Source organism: Sciurus carolinensis, chromosome 13 (genome assembly GCF_902686445.1).
Source record: "Sciurus carolinensis chromosome 13, mSciCar1.2, whole genome shotgun sequence".
Taxonomy (NCBI): Eukaryota; Metazoa; Chordata; class Mammalia; order Rodentia; family Sciuridae; genus Sciurus; species Sciurus carolinensis.
This window is the reverse complement of record NC_062225.1, coordinates 55,232,582-55,254,174: the sequence shown is the minus strand read 5'-3', so window position 1 is coordinate 55,254,174 and position 21,593 is coordinate 55,232,582. Positions and strand designations below refer to the sequence as shown.

Here is a 21,593-nt window from a genome sequence, read left to right as displayed (position 1 = left end):
TAGCCTCTTCAACAAATGGTGCTGGGAAAACTGGAAAACCATATGCAACAGAATGAAATTAAACCCCTATCTCTCACCTTGCACAAAACTCAACTCAAAATGGATCAAGGACCTTGGAATCAGACCAGAGACCCTTCATCTTATAGAAGAAAAAGTAGGTCCAAATCTTCAACATGTCGGCTTAGGATCAGACTTCCTTAACAGGACTCCCATGGCACAAGAAATAAAAGAAAGAATCAACAACTGGGATAGATTCAAACTAAAAAGCTTTCTCTCAACAAAGGAAACTATCAGTAATGCATAGAGAGAGCCTACAGAGTGGGAGAAAATCTTTGCCACTCATACTTCAGATAGAGCACTAATTTCCAGAATATATAAAGAACTCAAAAAACTCTACACCAAGAATACAAATAATCCAATCAACAAATGGGCTAAGGAAATGAACAGACACTTCACAGAAGAAGATGTACAAGCAATCAACAGATATATGAAAAAATGTTCAACATCTCTAGTAATAAGAGAAATGCAAATCAAAACTACCCTAAGATTCCATCTCACCCCAATTAGAATGGCGATTATCAAGAACACAAGCAACAATAGGTGTTGGCGAGGATGTGGGGAAAAAGGTACACTCATACATTGCTGGTGGGGCTGCAAATCCAGAGTGCAGCCACTCTGGAAAACAGTATGGAGATTCCTCAGAAAGCTTGGAATGGAACCACCATTTGACCCAGCTATCCCACTCCTTGGCCTATACCCAAAGGACTTAAAATCAGCATACTACAGAGACACAGCCACATCAATGTTCATTGCTGCTCAATTCACCAGAGCCAGATTGTGGAACCAACCTAGATGTCCTTCAATTGATGAATGGATAAAGAAACTGTGGCATATATATAGCCATAAAGAATGATAAAATTATGGCATTTGCAGGCAAATGGATGAAATTGGAGAACATCATGCTAAGTGAGATAAGCCAATCTCAAAAAACCAAAGGACGAATGATCTCGCTGATAAGCAGATGATGACATATAATGGGGGATGGGAGGGGTTAGCGTTAGGGTTAGGGTTAGGTTTAGGGTTAGGGTTAAGGAGGGTGGCAAGAATGGAGGAAGGAAGGACTGTATAGAGGGAAAAGAGGGGTGGGAGGGGTGGGGGGGAAGGGGAAAATAACAGAATGAATCAAACAACATTACCCTATGTAAATTTATGATTACACAAATGGTATGCCTTACTCCATGTACAAACAGAGAAACAACATGTATCCCATTTGTTTACAATAAAAAAAATTATAAACATGAAATTTATTGTAAAGTGAACAGTATATGGAAAACATTTTTATCCACTGCAAACTGCTACTATATATGTGTATTTATAAAATACCCTTGTTTTCTAAAACAATATAGGAAAATTTAAATAGTGGGTAGATTGTTATGTTTTCATAGAATAATTGCTATAAGTAAATTTCTTCCTTTCTTATCTCTTAAATTAAAAAAAAATGTAGATGGGAGATCAGTAACACACACTCTCTCTCTCTCTTTGCATGGCCATACCTCAAGATTTTCTGGAGCTCTCTAGTTTGAGACTCCTTCATTCCCAAAACCATTTTGATGCTGGTCCTGGGGAAGGCAGGGTACTGGTTTCAGGCTCGGCTCTGGTCACAGACTGCCCTGTGCATAGGTCAAAGGACTGAGAAAAGCTCTGGATGATGTCTCTCATTACAGTGGCTTCAAGGGGCAACCTGGAAACATCACAAGGAGGCAGGGCCCTGTGACTTTTTCTGTCCTGTAATAGAGCAGCAGGGCCTCTCCCTGCGGGCTCTGTTTCGCCCCCTTCCTCCCTCTTCACTTCTGGGTGAGGGCAGGGTCAGGAGCTGGGCTAGAATTAATCATTGTATCAGCTAGGAGTCTGCAGCTAGGGTGCCCTCCGGTCACAAACAGAAGTTTTATGGAAAAACATTAAAAAAGAAATAAAAGTCGGGGTTTAGATGAAGGTGAAGGAGATTCTAGGGACAAAGATGCCATGAATTAAGGTCACTGCTTAATGATCTTGCTACATCACGTCCAGCCCCAGCACCTTTCCCATTTGCAGGACACAGAAGGCTGCCCTCAGGCATTTCTGAGCAAGGAGGGAAGGCTACCTAGCAGAGCTTTGAAGGAGTGGCTTCTGCCTCCAGCCCAGCCTGAATTTACTCCCTTGGGGTTGCAGCATCTTCAGCTTCATCCTGTCCATTATTTGACATGTACCCGCATCTCCAGATGTACTGCAGAGACCCCAGGCCCACTGCCAGCCCCTTTCTCTGGCCCTCCACTTGTAGCCTTGATGTCAAGAATGGAGGAATAAAGAGCAAGAAGATCTAGAATTTGCCAAGATCACGTGGAGTCACTAGGGAGTGCTAGTCAATAAATCATACATTGAAAACGTCTTTAGCTCCTTCTCTTCTGCTCATTTCTAAAGGCCACATGACCCTCCAGCTCCTATCCCTAGTCTCCTCTACCCAGTTCATTCTGCATGCAAAGATTCAGCATCCTGGGCTGCCACATAAGCCAAATAAAGGCTGCTTATGGACCCTCGGTCTCCCCATGACACTGTGATGTCCTCCCCATGACCCTGTGATGTCCTCCCCACAATGTCACTGTGAGAAAGACTTTTTTAAAGATCTCAAGTCTAATGAGCTTGTAAGGCCAGATGTCACTTACTGTTCAAAATGCGTACACCAGTACCTATAAAATAAATGACCAACAAGGGTTCACAAGCCACTGAGAGCTCAAGCAATACACACTGGTCATCCTCTTGAATGAATTGGGAATCTGTAAGGAGCAAAGTTAAATGTGTGACATTCTGTGTGCTGTGTAACTTACAAAAAACAACTTGTGCTGTGTAACTTGCAAAAAAATAACTTGAGTGCTCTGTGCTATAATGAGGTAATGATGCGGTGTTGCCCCAAGATAAGATTGACGTTGCCCCCAAGTTGGAGACACGTGCAACTGACCCTGAATAAGATAACTAACTTCCCTCGGACCAAGACCGGCTGGCAGGGTCTGACAAAAAGGGTTTAAAAGGACTCATGATGAGCCTAGCTCCAGCCCCCATTTTACATCAATGACGCCAATGTTGCGCCAAGCCTGAAGGGGACTCACTGACTTGCTCATTGCTTGGTGGACCATCCATCATCCTGACTGTGACCAAGACGTTCCTGTGCAAGTGACAGCGGAGCTGCCCGTGTGCTTCCTGCCTGAGACGTTCCTGTCCGGCCTGCCTGCTGTGACCTCGCCACCCTCCTTCGCCGTCCAACCGTCTTTGCTGATTAGGAGTCTGGCCGGAGGGAGTTCCCCAGCGATATCTCCTGAGCTGTCTTCCTGACCTCTGGGAGCCGCTGCCCTTCCACTCAAGACACGTCACATAGGAGTGGACCTTAGGAACGGGTCTCAGTAAGGAGTGAGTCTTGTTTATTCGGGGCTTATAATAATTAGTGATTAAGTTGTGTGTGATATTGGTATGACTAAAAGTTAGAATAACTATAAATAATTGTGTGATCAGCATCAAATAAAAGCCAATTGATTTTAGACCAAATTTACTCTCATTGACTCCTCCTTGCCACTCGTGACAGATTCACACTGCAGTTTAGAGCTCAGTAGACAAACCTAGTCCCCATTCCTCAAGGACTTAACTACCAATAGAGGCATGTAAGCTCTTGACAAAGTGAGGGGACAGCTGGCAATGAACTGATTTAAATGTTGGAGGTAAACAGCCAAGACAGAGGACAACTTAGGCTAACTAAATTGCCTGACAAAATGGCATAACCACATGGTGACTGCACAGCCAGAATCCTTTCCTAAAACACTCATCATCACCCTGTATCCTGCTCAAGAACTTACGATGGTTCCCGACCGCCCCAATTCCAAATCTAAACATTTCTGCCTGTCCTTCCAACCTCTCCAATATGACCACAATCTAGTAAGACAATCTCATGTCATGGTCCTGACAGGCCTGGGAGGTGGCATCAGGAGTAGGAAAGAGAAAAGATTGACCTCAAGGACCTTGGCCAGGGTCTAGTTTTGCTACTCACTGTGTGATCTCAGCCGAATTGTCTATTAATAAAAACACGAGCCCACATTACAGTGCTCATTAAATACAAGGGCCAGACAACCATTGTCTACATTCATTGTCTCCTATAATTTTCTCAACAGCCTTTGAGATAGTTGCTATTATTATTCCCATTTTATAGATGTTAAAACTGAAGCTTTGGAAGTTCATTCATTTATTCTACGCCTCAGGGAGTATCATTTTTAGCTTTAGACATTGAAGCTTAAAGGCAATTAGGAAGAAGTCAGCCATGCTGTGACTCGTGAAGTGGGTCTCCTAGGAGCAGGAAACAAGCACAAATGTCCTGAGGTCTAATAAGAAGCCCAGGGTAGCTGTTATGAATTGAGCAAAGGGGAAAGCAAGACCAGGGCCTTGCAGGTCAGGGTGAAGAACCAGATTTTGTGCAAGATCTCAGCTCCTGCGTGGAAACAGGTTGTCAAGAAGCAGAGAGGAAGCTGGGGGATTGGCGAGTTGCCCCAGTTGATGATGAGGGGCTGACCCCAGCAGACTGGTAGTGATGGGCAGGGAGAGAAGCAGAGGGAATCAGACGTGTTTTGCCAATTGAGCTGACAAGATTTGATGACGGATTTGACATAGAAGGTTTGAAGAAAGCGGAATGGAGACAACGCCTTGTGTTGGTAACACTTATTGAGATGAAGACCGAGAGTGGAAGAGTTAAGAGTGGGATAGGGTAAGAATCTAGACTTTTCTTCTGGTCTTTCAAGGTTTTGATACATATTAGATATCCATGTGGAGACATCAAGGAGGCAGTTGGACTTGCAGTTTGGGCACTTAGTGTAGAAAACTAAGTGTCATCAGCAGATAGATGAGGTTTAAAGCCATGGGGATGGAGGGGATCTGAGCATGCCATTCCCAAATATGTCACTGTGGCATCGGGATTATTTCTGAGCTGCAGGCAATTGAGAAAGATGGGGGAAAAAAACCTAAAACAAACAAAAACCCTCTTTTCTCTCTCCCATCTGCCTGAAGGCAGGGTATAAATTACCCTTTGAGAAGGTGCCTTACCTCTCTTCTCCTGTCCTAGAAAAGAATGAATTTTTGTTGTGTGTGTGTGTGCAGGCAATTCAATCCAGGATCTTACACATGCTAAGTTTGCACTCCATACTGAGCTGTATCTCCAGCCCTGAAAATGACTTCTTCTTCTTCTTTTTTTTTTAACTGCAATTAAACCCAGAGGCACTCACTTGGTCTTTTTAATATTTATTTATTTATTTATTTTTGGTAGCAGGGATTGAACCCAGGGTCTCTTAACCATGGAGCCACTCCCTCAGTCCTTTTTATTTTTTGAGACAGGGTCTCACCAAATTGCTCTGGCTGACCTCAAACTTCCAATCCTCCTGACTCAGCCTCCCCGGTAGCTGGGACTACAGGTGTGTACAACACCCAGCTGAGAATGACTCTTAATCACTGAAGACACTGTTTTCACCCCAGAAATTACATGAGATTGAGTCTGTATAACAGACCTCACTAAAATAACCCTGATCCCCCACTGGGGTCACGCCGTATTTATCTTTCCCTAACTCACCACTCCTAGTAGCCCAAACTCCTTTTCCTTTATCTTGTAATATCTCCACAATCTGCCACAGTTACAATGGTATCTGAGCCCTCGGGTTGAACTAGGACTCTGTACTTCACCTCTTCCTATGAAGCCCCCTATGTGTACACAATAAACCTTCATTCCTGTTTATTTTTTTAAAAGATTTAATTAGCAGGACCCTCCTTGCAGAAATTAAGGAGGTAGAGGAAAGAAGTTCTTCCTCTTCCCCAGGTGAGTTGAGGTTGAGAGAGACCAGAGAGAAGGGTCTGAAGGCTGAGCATGGAGCCACCAACAATGAGAGGTCACTCAAGGCAGGGACCCAGCACAAGAGATGGGGGAAAGTAACCGGTGAGGATCAAGGAGAGCAGAAGAAAAGAGGATTTGGGGAAAGAGACATGGTGAACCACATCAGATGTCGCTCATATGTTGAGTAAAATAAAGACAGGGAAGTCATCAAAGGGTTCTTCAGGAAGGAGGCTGCTGGGGACCTTACAAGGACAAACTCAGTGGAGAGGTGGGTTGGACTCCTGATTGGCACGGATCCAGGAGATGGGAGGTGAGGGAGGGAAATGCCAACTACTCTTTTGGAATGTTTTCCTGCAAAGAGGAGAAATAAATAGGAAATTAGCTGGAAGATGATATGGGATCAAGAGAGAGGTTAAGAAGGAAAAGAAACATGTTTGCAAACTGATAAATTAGAGCTTAATAATGCACGGGGAGGAGTGGGTAATGACAGAAACATAGCCTGTGAGAAATTCAGAGGGGACAGGACCAGTGAAGCTGACACTTCAAGTGGGTGACCCATTCCCTGTCATTGGAGAGGAAGCAGCTCTGCATGGAGGTGGACTTGGGGTGTGAAGACAAGGCAGTCTCTGTCCGATTACTTTGTTTTCCCAATGAAATGTGAAAAAAGGTCACTAGATAGGAGTGAAGGCCACGGAAGGCTGATGGTGGGAAGGGGGAGCAGTGGCAAGTTGACATCGTAGCAAATCAGCAGGAGGCTGCCAGAGTGGGCTGTCCGGCTGGTAAGACGGGATCTCTAAAGCCTGACCAGTTGGCATCTTCACATGGTTTTCTCTAGATACATTCAGCTGCTTGGGTTCAGGTGAAGAATAGCTGGGAAATTGGCAGAGCAGGCACAGGAGGAAGAGAGGGACAAAAAATTTGAGGTCCCCAGAGAACACTGGGTTAGAAAAGAAATGATGGCCTAAAGACGATAGAAACAGAAAAGTGGGCGTGTTAACGAACTGTAGGTCTGTGGCCAAATGATGATCGTAATGGAGGCAAGAGAGGATGGAGCTGGAAGGATGGGAGGTGGAGGTCAGAATGTGTGATGTTTGGAGTCAAAAACTTTGAAGGAAGCTGGGCGTGGTGGTGCATGCCTATAATCCCATCCACCCAGAGGCTGAGGCAAGAGGATCACACATTTGAGGACAGCCTCTGCAACCTGATTAGAACTTCAGCAACTGAGACCCATCTCCAATTAAAAGTTAAAAAAAGAAGAAAAAAAAAAAGGCTGGGGCTGTAGCTCAGAGGTAAAGTGCCCCTGGGTTCAGATCCCATTACCAAACAATAACAAAAAGAACCTTTGGAGGCTGGAGTTGTGGCTCAGTGGTAGAGCACTTGCCTGGCATGTGTGAGGCCCTGGGTTCGAGCCTCATATAAATAAATAAATAAATAAATAAATAAAATACAGGTCCATTGACAACTAAAAAAATATTTTTAAAAAAAGAACCTTTGAAGGTGGTACAGGTTCTGGTAATTGCAAGAACCAAGTGATCTACTGGAGCAGGATGGAGAAAAACATCGCTATAGATGAGATGGTCAAGTGGATCAGGTCTTGGGTTGGTCATTTGTGGGGGACTGGAGAGGGAGAAGAGGAACTTAGTGATGTGGCTCTCAGTGAATGAGCAGATGTGTGCTGGCAACTGAATGACAGCTGAAATTCAAACCCAGGACCCTGATCTTCAGCACTTTCCCTAAGCACTAGGTACACTGCAAGTTGCCTCTTGTGATGCAGATTTCTTTACTTTTTCTTTTCTTTTCTTTCTTCTTTTTTTCTTTTTCTTTCTTTCTTTCTTTTTTTTTTTTTTTTTTTGTGGCATTGGGGTTCGAACCCAGGAGTGCTTTACCACTGAGCTATATCCCCAGCCCTTTTTATTTTTTTAAACAGGATCTCACTGAATTGCCCAGGCTGGCCTCAAACTTGCAATTCCCCTGCCTCAGCTTCTGGGTCTCTGGGATTACCAGTGTGCAAAAATCATGGTGGGCAGATTTCTTCATTCTTAAAATGGAGGCCTGAATAACCCATACCTGCCTGGCTGCACAGTCCACATCAAGGAGTGTTGGAAGGCAATTTTCCTGTGTTGGTATACAACCCAGCTGCTGGATTGTTCCAGGAGGCTGGAACCACTGCCGTCAGTACAAGGTGTCTGCCCACTTCCATCTTGTTAAATGCCCTTTTGAACTGTCCAGAGTCATGAGTACTGTTTGTTAATTTGATGTGAGGGGCTGAGGATGCCTTAGGGCTTAGGAGCTAGACTTTATGCAGTTGCTGCATTCCTGACACACTGGTTGCAAGTTACATCCCTATCTATCTATCTATCTATCTATCTATCTATCTATATCTTTTTTGCAATGTGCGGCCTTGACCCCAGGGCCTCATGCATGCTAGGCAAGTGTGCTACCACTGAGCTACATCCCCAGCCCTACATCTCATTTTAAGTGCTCTGGGTTACCTGATTACACGTAGACGACCCAGAGTGAATCCCTCAAAACTGGATGCTTCTTTTACAAAGAGAATCACCCTCTGGTTTATAAGCAGAGTTTTCATATTTTACTTTTACTTAAACAGGTGCCTAAGTAGAGTTGAGAATCTTGGCCATTTATTCAAATTTACATTCATTCCAAAACTATCTCTGGAGCTCCTGTGCCACCATACCTGGTGCTAGGTGCTGAAGAATAGGCAACAGAGAGAGGGTCCTCGTTGTTCAAGAACCCAGAATCTGGCAACAGAGGCAGATGCTAAACAGATAGCCACACAAGTAAGTACGCATCATACAACAGGAAGCGGGTGGTGGGGTGAAGGGGAGGGCTTGGCAGGGTCCAGCGTCCCAACGTTTGTGCTGATGTGGGCAGTACCCTCTTCCTGCCTGTCACCAGGGCAGCCAGACCTCTTTCAGCATTGGCTCACATACCATCTCGGCTTCCACTTTTGGCTTTCCATTTTAGGGGTGAACCCCACAATCCAAAACTTCATGGCCTCCAAACTGCACTCTGCCCCGCTATGGCCAAGCCACCAGCATGAGCAGAGTCCTGTATGTCTTCCTTTCCCTTTCAGGCCTGGGCAGTCCCCACGGCATTTCTGGCAGGTCCTACTGATAGCAGCTAAGCAGACTCTCACAAGGTGCTCAGAATTCAGAACACTTGGCAGCAGGGAAAGTGACCGTGGCCATTTGGAATGAATTAGGAAGAAGTCATGCGGAGAGCAATTCGGGGTTTGCGTTGGTCTCAACTGTAACTTTCCAGAAAGCTGGGACACCCAAATTCCAATAAAAGCTTTCCCAAGTATTTCTGGAGACATGGTGGAGGTGCTGGGCTGTGTGGGTGGGGGTGGCTTTTCTTGGTTTATAGAATTGCATTTCTTTACTGATAAAACTTCCATCAAATTTATGAACCTATGTCTAGTTTCTGAGGAGTGCGTCTGGGGCAGGTGAAAGGAGGTGGAACTGTGGGGGCTCAGAAGTAGAAACGTCGGGGTTGGGGTTTATGGCCGAGGGATGCTGCAGACACTAGAGCCAGATGGGGAATCTAAGTCAGTGAGAGAAGCGGGACCAGAAGCTAGTCCTCCTTGTTCAGGACTGAACTATCTCCATCACACCCCGGGGCTGTCAAGAGCTGAGGCTTGGGATCATCGGCTTTGGTCTCACTCCAGGGATTCTGGCTTGGCCAGGCATCCTCACTTCTTTGGGGCCCCAGGCAGGATCGGGACAAGAACTCTGCTAACACAGAGAGCACTGCCAGCCAGGGGAACCCCAGAATGGATGAGCTGGCTGCCCTGCTATGCATCTGCCAGTCACCAAGAGACCATTAAACCAGTAGCCCAGCACCAGGGCCAGAGCACAGTCAGGCCCTCTAGTCACAGGGGCAGGGGGCACTAGGAGGTTCCTGGAGCCCTGCCTGGGCCCAGCTTAGTCAGTTGTTTCTCCAGCAGTCCAAGGTTTTCAGTTATTCCTTCATCCCATCCATCCAACAATCGCCTGCTCTGCGCCAAGCATTACGCTCCGTGACTGTCAGAAACTGCCTCAGTGTTTTAACTACCTCCATCTCCAGACAGAGTGCCCACGTCACGGTAGTCATTGGATGCATGGCTGCTACTGTGATTGTATTTCCTTAAGTGTAGCAGTGATCAGCACTACTCAGACAGAGCTGCTGACCTGGAGGAAGAGAAGAAACTTCTTTTCTTGCACACCCACTATGTGCTAGGTCCCCTGCCAGCTTCCGACACACTTTATCCCACCGCACAGAAGCTTTTCTTAGAGTTGGAGGGCCCTAGCAGCACCCTGGCTCCTGCCCCCAAGGGGGCTGTGTACTGCAGCAAGTAATTGGCACATGTCTGGGGCAGTAGGAGGGGCTTCATAGCAGGTCCCTTGCTAGTGGCTCCATTTGATCTGGGCCTTGAAGACCAAGTTCAAAGTTCAGCTGGTTGAAAATGGGGAGAAAGGGAAGGGCATTGCAGGTGGAGAGACCAGCATGCGCAGCAGCCTGGGGGGGCCTGGAGGGCGAGTGCAAAGGCTGTGGGGGAGAGTTGGGGGTTGAGGTACTATGAGGTGGGGAGGCAGAGGTACACTGGCTGACACTTGCTTTCATGTCTTCCCCGATGTCTGTCAGGCTATAACCTTGGGCAAAGGCTCCCTCAAACCAAGCAGCCAGCAGGAAGCTGAGTCCTGAGTTGGTCACGTCCTCAGACCTTTCTCATGGGTGTAGGAACTTCTGGTTATTTGGTTTTCTGTTCTGTCTCTTCATGCCCCTTGCTGCTCATCCCAAGTGCGAAGTTGTGGGACCTTAGGTCACGGGGTCCCCTCTGGGCAGGAACTCAGTGCAATGGGCTTCCAAAATCCCTGTCAACACAAACTCCCAGAATGCTGGTGAGCTCTGCAGGCAGCACCATGCTCTCTGCTTAGCAGCCTCCTCCCAGAGAGGCACTGGGCTGTGAAGGATGGAAGCAGGAAGCCCTCACTGCAGTGTAGCCATGGGGGCCGCAAAGGAGCACGGCATAGCCAGATCCCACAGTCCCCAAACTGTACTTCAGCCCTTCCTGACACCCCCTCCCCTCATCTGCCCAGCACAGCCCAGACTGGGTTGAGATTCTTCCTACTATGTTAGTGTGCAATTCAGAGACATCAGAGAAGATCCTGGGCAGTCAGAAGACCTATTCCTCTATTCTGCCATTGACTGACTTGCTGTGTGATGCCAAGAAAGTCACTTGGCTTCTCTGAGCCTGTCTCTTCATCTGTGAAGTGGGATATCATCTTCTTTGCAGTCTTAGGGTTTGGGGGAGTTTTCTGGGAAAACGGAGATAAAAACAGGAGACCGGCCCTAATAACATAAGACATAAATAAGATTTATGAGTCAATGAGAATGTTACACCCTTCACTCCCAGAACACAAGCCCTGCTGCTGGTGTGGTAGTCTGGAAAGGGGAGAGGCTGGCAGGCCCTACAGACTCTTACTGCCCCAGAGGGGTCCTGATTGGAAATGAGGCTCTGGAGCTATCTCCACCCACCAAGGGAGCAGTGGTAGCCTGGGGTGAAGGGTGCAGCACCCTGACTCCCCAAGGTGCCGTGTGCAGCAGCGGCATCCTCCAGAGGTCTTCACCCGGTAGTCCTGACACCAGATGCAACTCAGGAAATATGGCAGGGCCTGGCCCCTGGCCTCTCTGCCGCTCTCAGCTTCATGACCTCATCTGAAGCCTGCCAAGAAGGCAGGCTTCCAAGCAGCCCAGATACACCTGGGAAACAAGGAGGGTGGGCAGGGCGGGGCCGGGCAGGGCGTGGCCAGACAGCGCTCTGCTCTGGGGCTGGGATGGGTCTGTGGTGGGGGGAGGTGGCAGAGAATCCCTGGATGACCCTGGCTTAACCCAGCACTTGACCGCTCTTTCAGTCATTTGCCAGATCTTTAAAATTATTAAAAAGCACCACCCATGTGAGGAATGATAAAGTCACTGTAGTTGAGGACTCAAAAAAAAAAAAATGCATTTTAAAAAGTACCCATCTGCCTGCACGGTGCCACATGCATGTAATCCCAGCAACTCAAGAGGCTGAGGCAGGAAGATCTCAAGTTCAAGGTCAGCCTGGGCAATTTAGCAAGACCCTATCTCAAAATTAAAAAAAAAAAAAAAAAAAGGACTGGGGAGGTAACTAACTGGTAAGTACCCTTCATTCAATTTTCAGTACTATGGTTAAATAAATAAAATTAAGTACCTTTCCAGGTCAGTTATGTAACAGCATAGGACAGAAACAGTAGGAGAGACAGTGGCCAGAGTGCAGCAGATGCCACACTGCAGGGGTGGCAGAGATGCAGCGGGCCCTGTGCAGGGTGGTGTGGCCAGGGTGGGCTGCTGAGGATGAGGAGTGCTCTGGTCTCCCCCTGTACAGAGAGGTAGCATGGGGCTGACCAGCCGTGTGTGCCCAGCTCTGGGGACCTGCCACTTCTGCAGGTTGACCAAGCAGGCACACGTGGATTAGCTCTTTCAGTCTTTCACCCCATGGGACAAGAAGCAGCAGCACCTTCACTTCATAAAGGAGGAAAGTGAGGCGAGGAGTTCACCCCTCACAGGAGCACACGGCTTGTCACTGGCAGGATCAGGCCTGGAACCCCAGCAGGCAGGTTGCACAGCTGGTGTGTCAGAGTCCACACCAGCCCACACTGGGACATCTAAGTGAACAGTCCCCCAAGACATGACAGACGTAGGATGGAAGGAACCCAAGCGACCGTGGGCACTCCCCCTTTAGCGGATGGAGAAACAGAACGGGTATTCGCAAGACACAGTGACGTATCCCGCATGTCACCAGTGAGCAGCAAAAGCCAGGTCTGGGTTCCCAGGCTCCGGCCCGCTGCTGCTTCCCTACATCCTGGCTGTAAAGTATGGTCTGGTGTCCAGCAGCCTGGACATTGCTGGGAGCTCATGAGGAATGTGGAACTGCAGGTTCCACGACAGAACCTTCAGGGAGGTACCAGGATCCCAGGTGATTCACCTGCATGCTATGGTTTGACAAGCACAGATAATGTTACCCTACCTTTCTAGTCTGCAACAACTTACTGTGAGTATAAAAAAGACACTGTATCTGAACATTGTAAAATCTGAAACTTCAAGATTCTGGACACTCCATGGAAGCCACCTCATGATGAATCCTCTGCAACCCAGAGGAAACAGACGGAGCAAGTTCCTTCAAAGGGCCCAGGCCCACCTGTCACCAGGGACCTGCTAATAATGAGCCAGGAGCTAGAGATTGCCTAGCCCCAGGGAGGTGACACTCTCAGGAAGGATCTAGATCATCCTCCACCACAGCTGGCCACCAGAGGGTGCCGAGTTGTCCTGAAGGAAGCACTAGACCTGGCAGTTGCTAGGGCGTTGCAGGGGTTAGGGCAGAACTTCCTGGGGCCAGAGCTCACAGCAGAAGTGGCAGACATGAGCTGGCTTGGGGTGGGGGCTGGGGGCTCCAATTCCCTGCTTCCCCTCCACCGGCACCTCCCCAGTATTGTGATTTGGTGTTTCTCAATCCCATGGAAAGTGTGGTGCTCCGTAGCTTCAAACTCCTCCACCCCTCCCTAGATAGAGTCTGACTCGCTCTGATCCTCAGAGGCAGGGTCCCTGCCCAGCCCGGCCTCCTTGGGCTCTGCACACTTTCTGTGTGCTGGCTGCTGGCCTGCAGAGCTCCAGAGGGTAGTGGAGCTGGACAGCAGCAAGGAAGGGTGGTAGGAAGCTTAGGGAAGACCAGGGGCTGGGGCAACCCCAGAACAGACCAGTGGCCCTCTCCCAGTTCCTCTGAGTCTGAGACAGTCAAGCAAGGGGAGGGAAGTCCCACTTGAGTTGGAACTTTACCATCAAACACTGACCCAATGCTGCCACCACAACCTCCAAATAGAGATACCTTATACCTAAGTTCGCCTCCAGGTCACTTGGCTTTGAGGCTCTTGGGCACCCACACCTCACTCTCAGCAAGCTCTTCCCTTCCTTCACGTGCAGCTGAATGCCTGCCCCTCAGGACAACCTCAGCGGATTCTGTACTTGTCTCCCTGTGTGAGCAGTGTGTGAAGAAGTGTGCCTTCTGTGTGCGAGTGTGCCTTGAGGGGGTGGGGCGGGGATTCATCCATCTCCAGCTATATGGACAAAACACTTCCGGGGCAAGGTGGGAGCTCAAGCTCTCAGCTAATGGCCTTCCTGCTTGCTGTGTAACACTGGGCGACCTCTTCCCCTCTCTGAATCTTGTGGAAAGTGAAGAATGAGGGAAAATTGGCCCTCACTGGGCTGGTCTTGGAGGAGCTCTAGGAACGACTTCGGGGAGAGGATGGCATCTGAGGAGCTGCCCTGTTGTTGGGGCTCCAGCCCTCACCCCTACTCAGCAGCTCTGCAGTGTTTCTATAATGGGCTGCTCTCTGGCTTTTGTTGACAAAGTGGTCTAGATGCTTGGGGCAAGTTCTGGAGAGTTTTTACGGTGCTTCCAGTTGGAATACTCTAGGGGCATACTTTTGTTCCATTTGGCCCAATTCTGGGTCCTTCAAGGGTGGGGTCCTTGAGCATAGTCAGGACTGAGTGGAAGGATGCTGCCCCTCAGCTGGCTTTGCCCAGGGGTAGTGGCAGATCATTCCTGGGAATGAGGGGACAGGTGGGAGGAGCATCCAGGTACCCCTCTTGTCTTAGTCTTTGATGGCCTGGCAGCTGCTCTCGTCTATTTCTCCTCCTTTCCCCTCACCACTCACCTAAACCTTCCTAACAGGAACAGCTCTCATTAAAGCCAATACCACAGGCTTGCTCAGGAGGCAGCTCTGCCCCTGGAACTGAGCGTGACCCTGGAGATAACCTAGTGGATTTGTGGTCTGCTTCCATGCAGCAATTAGCTGGGTAGCTGTCCAGTCTCTGACAGGTTTTGTGGAGGCAGAGGCTCAGTTTAGGAGAGACCAGACAGTCCCTCGCTCCAAAAGGGCTGGACACAAACACTGTGAAGACAGCAGTGCCCACTGACTCAGCAATTTCACTGCTGGAAACTCATTCCAAGGAGGAACTACAGAAAGAAAAGCCATATGCATAAAGATGATCACTGTGGCATTTCTCAAAATAGCCCTACACTGGGAACCACCCAGCTACCCAGCAACAGGGGCAGTGAATTACAGAACATCGACTAGATGGAATATTATGCACCCACTAAAATCAGCATGTGAAGGCCACATGGAAACATGGAACCAACATTGATAAAATTTTATAAAAAGGGAAGCAGCTCAGCTTAGTTCCCTTTCTTTCCCCTAAATAAAGGCATGACAAGGAATTGCAGGGGAACCTGAGAAATGAAAAGAGTTGTGTTAGGGCAGTAGAATTATAAGTGACTTGTTCTCTGGTTCACGTAAGTAATTATTGAGTGTTTACTATGTGCTGGGTGCTGAGGATGAGGCAGTGAATGGAAATGCACTCCATCTCCAGCTTCAAATGCAATGTTTTTTCCTAAATATCCTTCGAATCTGTCACAGTATCATCTTTCAATTAAAAAAAAAATTTTAGGGCTGGGGATATAGCTCAGTTGGTTGAGTGCTTGCCTCTCAAGCACAAGGCCCTGGGTTCAAATCCCCAGTACCGCAAAAAAAAAAAAAAAAAATTAAAAACTACTTAACAAGAGAAATAAGTGAGGAAAAGTGCTTCCTCCTTCTGGGTAAGGTATTTCATTCCAGGTATCAGAGCCATCTCCAGCTGGGTTACATACATGTTAGAAGAAACCCAAAGGTCAATGTGGTAGTGACATTTCAGTCTTACAATGTTTTAGTTTCCTCTGCAGCAAAAACAGTTTTTTCCCCTTAAACCCATGTTAAAAAAAAAAAAAAAAAAAGGAAAAAAGTTAGGACTTGTTACTAATCTCGTGGTTGAATAATTAAGTGTGCCTAATTCTGAAAGTAGCAAGCTAAATTATGCAGTGCCAAAAGCGACAACTCTCATACCTCCACCATCCCGTCTATACCAGCGTGGTTTTAGCTTTACAGCTGAAAAGCATTGCCAGAAAACCTAATAAAAGGAAGCAAAAATATTTCTGTTTCTATCAAGCTGCCATTTGAGAAAGACTTTAAAATATGTTCTTCCCTATGTGTAAATCTGACAGCAGATGCATAATTAAAACCCCAGTGGAGAGCTTCTTTTTAATCTTTTCAAAGTAAACCAATAAAACATCCTTTAGGATGTGAAATGATGGATTCATACTCTTTGGATGGTTCTGAATATCTCTGAGCTGGAGTGATACCTTCAAGAACGTAGTCGAGAACTAGAAGAATGCAAGCCACCGTCTTCATCTTTAGTTCATGTACTCGCAAAAGATGCAGATAATGACATGCCAAAGGCCACACACTCATCTGCAATGACTTATGCTTGTCTTGGATGTTTGTTAAATGGAGGAATGAATGAATGGATTCATTCACATTAAAACAAACTTCATTTCAAGCCCCTAGGAATATGTCACATAGCACAAGTGGGAGAAATAATTACCCAGGATTTCAGTTCTATGTAAGCAATCAGTATGAATAATTTAGACCATGAAATGGATTTTTAATCTTGCTTGAACTACTCAGATTGACTTGTTCTCTCTCTCTCTCTCTCTCTTTTTTTTTTTTGGTTCTAGGGATTGAACTGAGGGGCTCTTTATCATCAGCCCTTTTTATTTTTTGAGACACAATCTTCCTAAGCTGTTTATGGCCTTGCTAAATTGCTGAGGCTGGCCTTGAACTTATGATCCTCCTGCCTCAGCCCCTCTGGGTTGTACCACCAGGCCCAGCCCCACAGAGGCTTCTAATCTGTCTGACCTGTAAAGTTGGAGGCTGTGGCTTGGTCTGTAGTCCCAGTTACTTGGAAGGCTAAGGCAATAGGATTACTAGTTCAAGGACAGCCTGGGCAAGTTAGCCAAATCTTGCTTTAAAAAAAAAAAAATCTCTTTCCGACCCATAAGATTTGTGTGATCCTTCCAGTTTTCTCTGGATTAATCAGTGGCTGGTCTGACCAACAGAACAGTCCCTACCCTAGAGTCAGGCACACAGAGACAAACATATTCATATTAAATACTCCAGTCTCAATAATGTTCCCACTGGGCTGGGGTTGTGGCTCAGTGGTAGAATGCTTGCCTCACATGTGCGAGGCACTGAGTTAATTCTCAGCACCACATGAAAATAAATTAAAAAAAAAAATAAAGGTCCATTGCCAACTAAAAAAATGTTAAAAAAAAAGAATGTTCCCACTAATTATATGCATGAAATTGATGGACTACACAATGAATCATTTGAATTCTGAACCTAGGTAACCCCCTCATTAACTGTGTGACCTTAGACAAGTCCCTTTACATTGTGCCACATGGGCTTAGACCAAAAATGCCTTTACTCTAATCATCTTTAGTGAGGATGTTAACATAAGCCTACAACCCACAGTCCATGTTGGACTATGCTTTAACCTTTCCCATATAAAGTAAGCTTTAACCTTCTACACTATGGCTCTGGGCCTGACACATACAACACATTGCATTTATGAAATGAATGAAGGTTTCCTATACTAAAGACTTGATGAATACTTTAGTGGGGTCTATACAACACACAAAAAATAAATATCCTGTATTGATTAGACAATATAAACGGTTGCACCAAATCATTTTGTCTCCCTGAATTCTACATTGCTTCATGAACAACACATACTGTGATATTCACTGATCAAATGAAATGGAGTATTAGCTAATTTTCCTTTTTACTGGACGAAGTGGCAGATAGAGAATCCTAACTGCCCATTTGGACTGAACTTTGAATTCGTAAAAAGATCAGTAATAATAATGTATCTGAAGACTTGGACATTTAAGGGAAAGGAACTATGTAAGCAGAAGAGAAACTGACATATGTAGCTTTAATTAAATCTCATCCAGGGCTGGGTGTAGCTTAGTGGTAGAGCACTTTCCTAAGGTGTGCAAGGTCCTGGGTTTAATCCCCAGCACTAGGGGGGGGGGGGAAGATCTCATCCAAGTGCATTTTGCAAAGAGAAGGTTGAAATGAAATCATGCTAAACAGATATTCAGTGGAACTTATCTGACTGACTGAAGTGATCAATTGAAACCACTACCCAAGAATGTCACAGTAGGTGGACAGTTGGCAGAGACCCTACTACTTGTGCGGCTGTGTTGGTCTCCCTATAGAGGGCTAGTTCAATCCTGAGCGGTTCAGAGGCTGGTTTGAATGTTTCCCTGCAGATTTTGGAAGCAATGTGCTTGGTCATTCATAACGCAGCCACATGCTTCAGTGTAGCCCTCCTACACTGCTTGCCTACATCTCAAAACACAAATCAAAAAAGAGAACATTGTTCCTTTCCACTTGAGGAAAGAATAGCCAATCTTGCCAGTAGATTAAAGGCTGCATGGAACAAATTTCTAACACAGTGACTTGATTTTGTGCACAGAACTGAGAGAAGCTTAGAAGCCATGGCCGAACTCCGAATCACTTCCTTCAGAGGGGCTGCGAATGGAAGATTGATGGGAAATCATCAGAGAGGTACACAGACCATGGGTCACGGGCCATTCTCTTTGCATGGACTCAAATCCATATGGGAAGAGGACACTGCCAATAGCTTCCCCTTTAGCCTATAGGTTCCATTAGGAAGCTAGAACATGACACTGGGGAAAAGATGCTGTGACCACCCAACATGTTCACAGGTGTGTCTTTGGGTGGAAGAAAGCAATAGGGTGTGTTTATAAGAGGAAGAGCACAAGTCAACGAGCTATGAAAGCATGATGTCATACTCCAGGGCTAAGCATCTTTAGTACTTTAAAAGCACTTAAAAAAAACTCTAGTTGCTATAGCAACTTGATGCAGCTCTTAAAAGGGGATTTTTTGAGGGGGTCATTTTTTTTATCTTCAATCACCATAACAACATGATATAGCTTTTAAAAGGTATTTTTATCCAATTTGTGTATGCTTTGGATCCTGGCCATATCTGCCTTTTCTATTTAAAATAATCAAATCAAGCATGACACATGAAAAAAATCATTGAAGACAAGGAAGCCTTACACAGACTTTACATATACACTCAGAGAGGTAATTCTTGCTGCTCATATCCCGCCCGTGGATGCACCCTCTCTCCCTGCCTCCAAGTAGCCATGCACTTGACTTCCACTGATCAGTTAGTCCATGCCCCCCTGCTCTTAGCTGGCATACCAAACCACCCCAGAACCCACCCAAGGAAGGTATGTCCATGAACCCCCTCATTTCTCAGGCTCAGTAAATAACAGCCCCCTCCTCCAAAACTGCACCACCAGGAGGCAGTGCCTTGGAGAGATAGTGTGACCAGCCATGGGCCTTCTCCCTCCCATGGACTCAAACAGGAGCTGGTGGCTCACACACCAAGTCTTGCCAAAGTGAAAAGCTTGTATTTCTTCTACACTCTATACAGGGAATCAATGGGGATGAGGGGTTGTGTTTCCCCCAATGCCCAAGGAAAGGAGTCGGGTGGAGAAAGTGAAGCAGGCATGGGGCAAAGAGGTGGAGCAGGCAGCAGTGGTGACTCCAGAATCTCTCTCCAGGAGGAGCTCAGAGCTGCAATCTAGCTAAACAGGCAGGAATGGAGGCTCACGGCAGTATCTACACATTTTTCATAAGGTTGAGAAAACATGAACTATTTACACTGAAAGTGGCAAGAAGGGTTAATGAAAAGTACAGGGGAATCGTCCCGGCTCCTGGCTACCCACTTGGCGCCACTACCGGCTGGAAAAAGTGGTGAGGGGAAAAAAGAAAAGACGTCAAGAAATTGGAGGAGAGGCTGGGGGTGTGGGAAGGAGAAAACCAAGAAGGGAGGGGAGTGCAGAACCAAAGTCCTGGCCTCTGACTAACGGGCTTTTCACTGTGCGGGGGTGGGAGTGTAAACTGCAGAAGTGGATGGGAAAAAGATCCAGGGAAAGTGATTCTGGTCCAGGGGTCACCCTCCACAGGGTAGAAGCCGCTGAAAGGAGAACAAGAGGTAAAGGAAGAGAGTGAGAAATAAGAGGAAATGAAAACGCTGAGAGTGAAGGGAAAAAGGTGTTTATAAAATATCTGGGTGAGGACACTAAGGTCTGGGTGGTGTGGGAAATAGTAAGGTACCAGTGGCACTTAACACATAATCTCACAGATTCTCTTATTGAGGAGAAAATTGAGACGCCAAGATTAGGATATGGAGCCTGCAAGTGCTAAAGCTCAGGCGACCCGGGTCTGCCTGGCGTCTGAGTGAGGCTCTCCCCATTCAGCAACGCTGCCAAGAGAGTGACCGCTGGGTGAACACCAAAGATGGGTCGTTCAGGCCACCTTCTGCACCGACTAGGAGAGAAGAGAGAGGGATAGGAGAAGGGGAATGGGCGGAAAGGAGAAGGCGAGACAAAAGTAGGCAATGGGGCATTATAAGGGAAGGGAGGAGTCGCGGACAGAGCCGCTGAAAAGTGGAAAGGTCAGCAAGTGAAAGGCGCGCAGAAGAAGCGCGCGGGGCGCGCCGCTCACCTATGGTCGACACCACGGTGCCCACGAAGTAGAAGGCGCCCGGGAAGTCCCAGCGCGGGCGCAGCGCGTCGGCTCGGACACCCGCGGCCAGGGCCGCCTCGTAGTGCCGGAGGAAGGCGCGCAGCTCTGGTTCCGCCACGCCGTGCGCCGCGCTGAAGTTGCGCAGCGTGGCGCCCCAGCGCGCCCGCGCCTCCGCTTCGCCAGGGCTCTCCAGCGCGGAGAAGACTGTGGCGCCCGCTACCAGGTATAGGCCGATGAGCGCCGCCAGCAGCACGAAGCGACCGGTGTCCTCGTTGAGGTGCGAACGGCGGCAGCAGCAGCAGCAGCAGGAGGGGCGCGGCAGGCGGCGGCGACAGCGACGGGGAGGGGGTCGGGGGCTGCGGGAGGACATGGTCCGGAGCTCAGCCCCGGGGCCGGGGCGGCGCTTGGAGCCCGGGCCGCGACATCCCCCCCGCAGGAACAGAAGCGCGAGGATGGTGGCCAGGAGTCGGGGGCCGCCGCGGAGCCCCTTTGCAGCGTTCCCAGATTCCGGACGGCCGGGCGCCTCCGCCTTCTCCCGGGCGCTCAGGCCACGCACGGGTTCCGCGGCCCAGCGGGCACCCGGACTGGGGCGCTCCTTTCCGCGCCCCGACGCCTCACCGGCTCCCGCGGCTCCTTACCCGCCGCCCCTGGGCGCGGGACTCCGCTGCTAGGCCCCTGCCGCCCTGTGGCCGGCGTCCCCGGGGCCCCGGGCCTCATACTCCTCTCCAGACAGGCCGCGGACTGTGCGCCGGGCGGGCGGTGGAGCCTGGGTGCCTAGGACGGGGACGCGGTCGCAGGGCGCGGAAATAGCCCCCAGGGGCGTCCCATGAGGCTTTCTGGATTCGGTGGCTCCTAGGCGCAGGCTGCGCGGGCAGTTCTGCTCCCGCCCCCGGGGCTGCGCTGGCGGCGACGGCTTCCGAGCCTCAGAGCTGAGCGGAGTCCGGGGAAGCGCTCCCTTCCCAGCTCCAGCCGAAGAGCCGCCCGGCAAGGAGAGGCGGAGTCACTGGAGCCCGGGGCGGGGTGTTGGGGAGGGGTGAGTAAGGAAGGGAGGGAGGGGTGGAGAGATGAGCCTCTGGGACATCTCCAGGTCGTTCTGGTGGCACCAATGCGGGACACCGGAGCAGGTGTCCGACTGCGTTGCTTGTTACCACCCCGCTAGGGAACCACGTCCTATCCCTCCC

The 21,593-nt window shown here is 48.3% G+C and overlaps 1 protein-coding gene across 4 annotated transcripts in view; it reads right to left on the bottom strand.

The window, feature by feature from the left end:
* Window positions 1-21,390, bottom strand: part of Kcnk12 (potassium two pore domain channel subfamily K member 12) — a 53,700-nt gene extending 32,310 nt beyond the window's left edge. For all 4 annotated transcript variants that reach the window (XR_007104773.1, XR_007104774.1, XM_047523511.1 and 1 more), the window contains exon 1: window positions 20,392-21,390. Coding sequence is in view for 2 of the 4 variants with exons in the window: in XM_047523511.1 (XP_047379467.1) it covers window positions 20,392-20,782 (391 nt within the window). In the remaining 2 variants the exon portion in view is untranslated. The remainder of the gene's footprint in view (window positions 1-20,391) is intronic.
* Window positions 21,391-21,593: the final 203 nt, after the last annotated feature.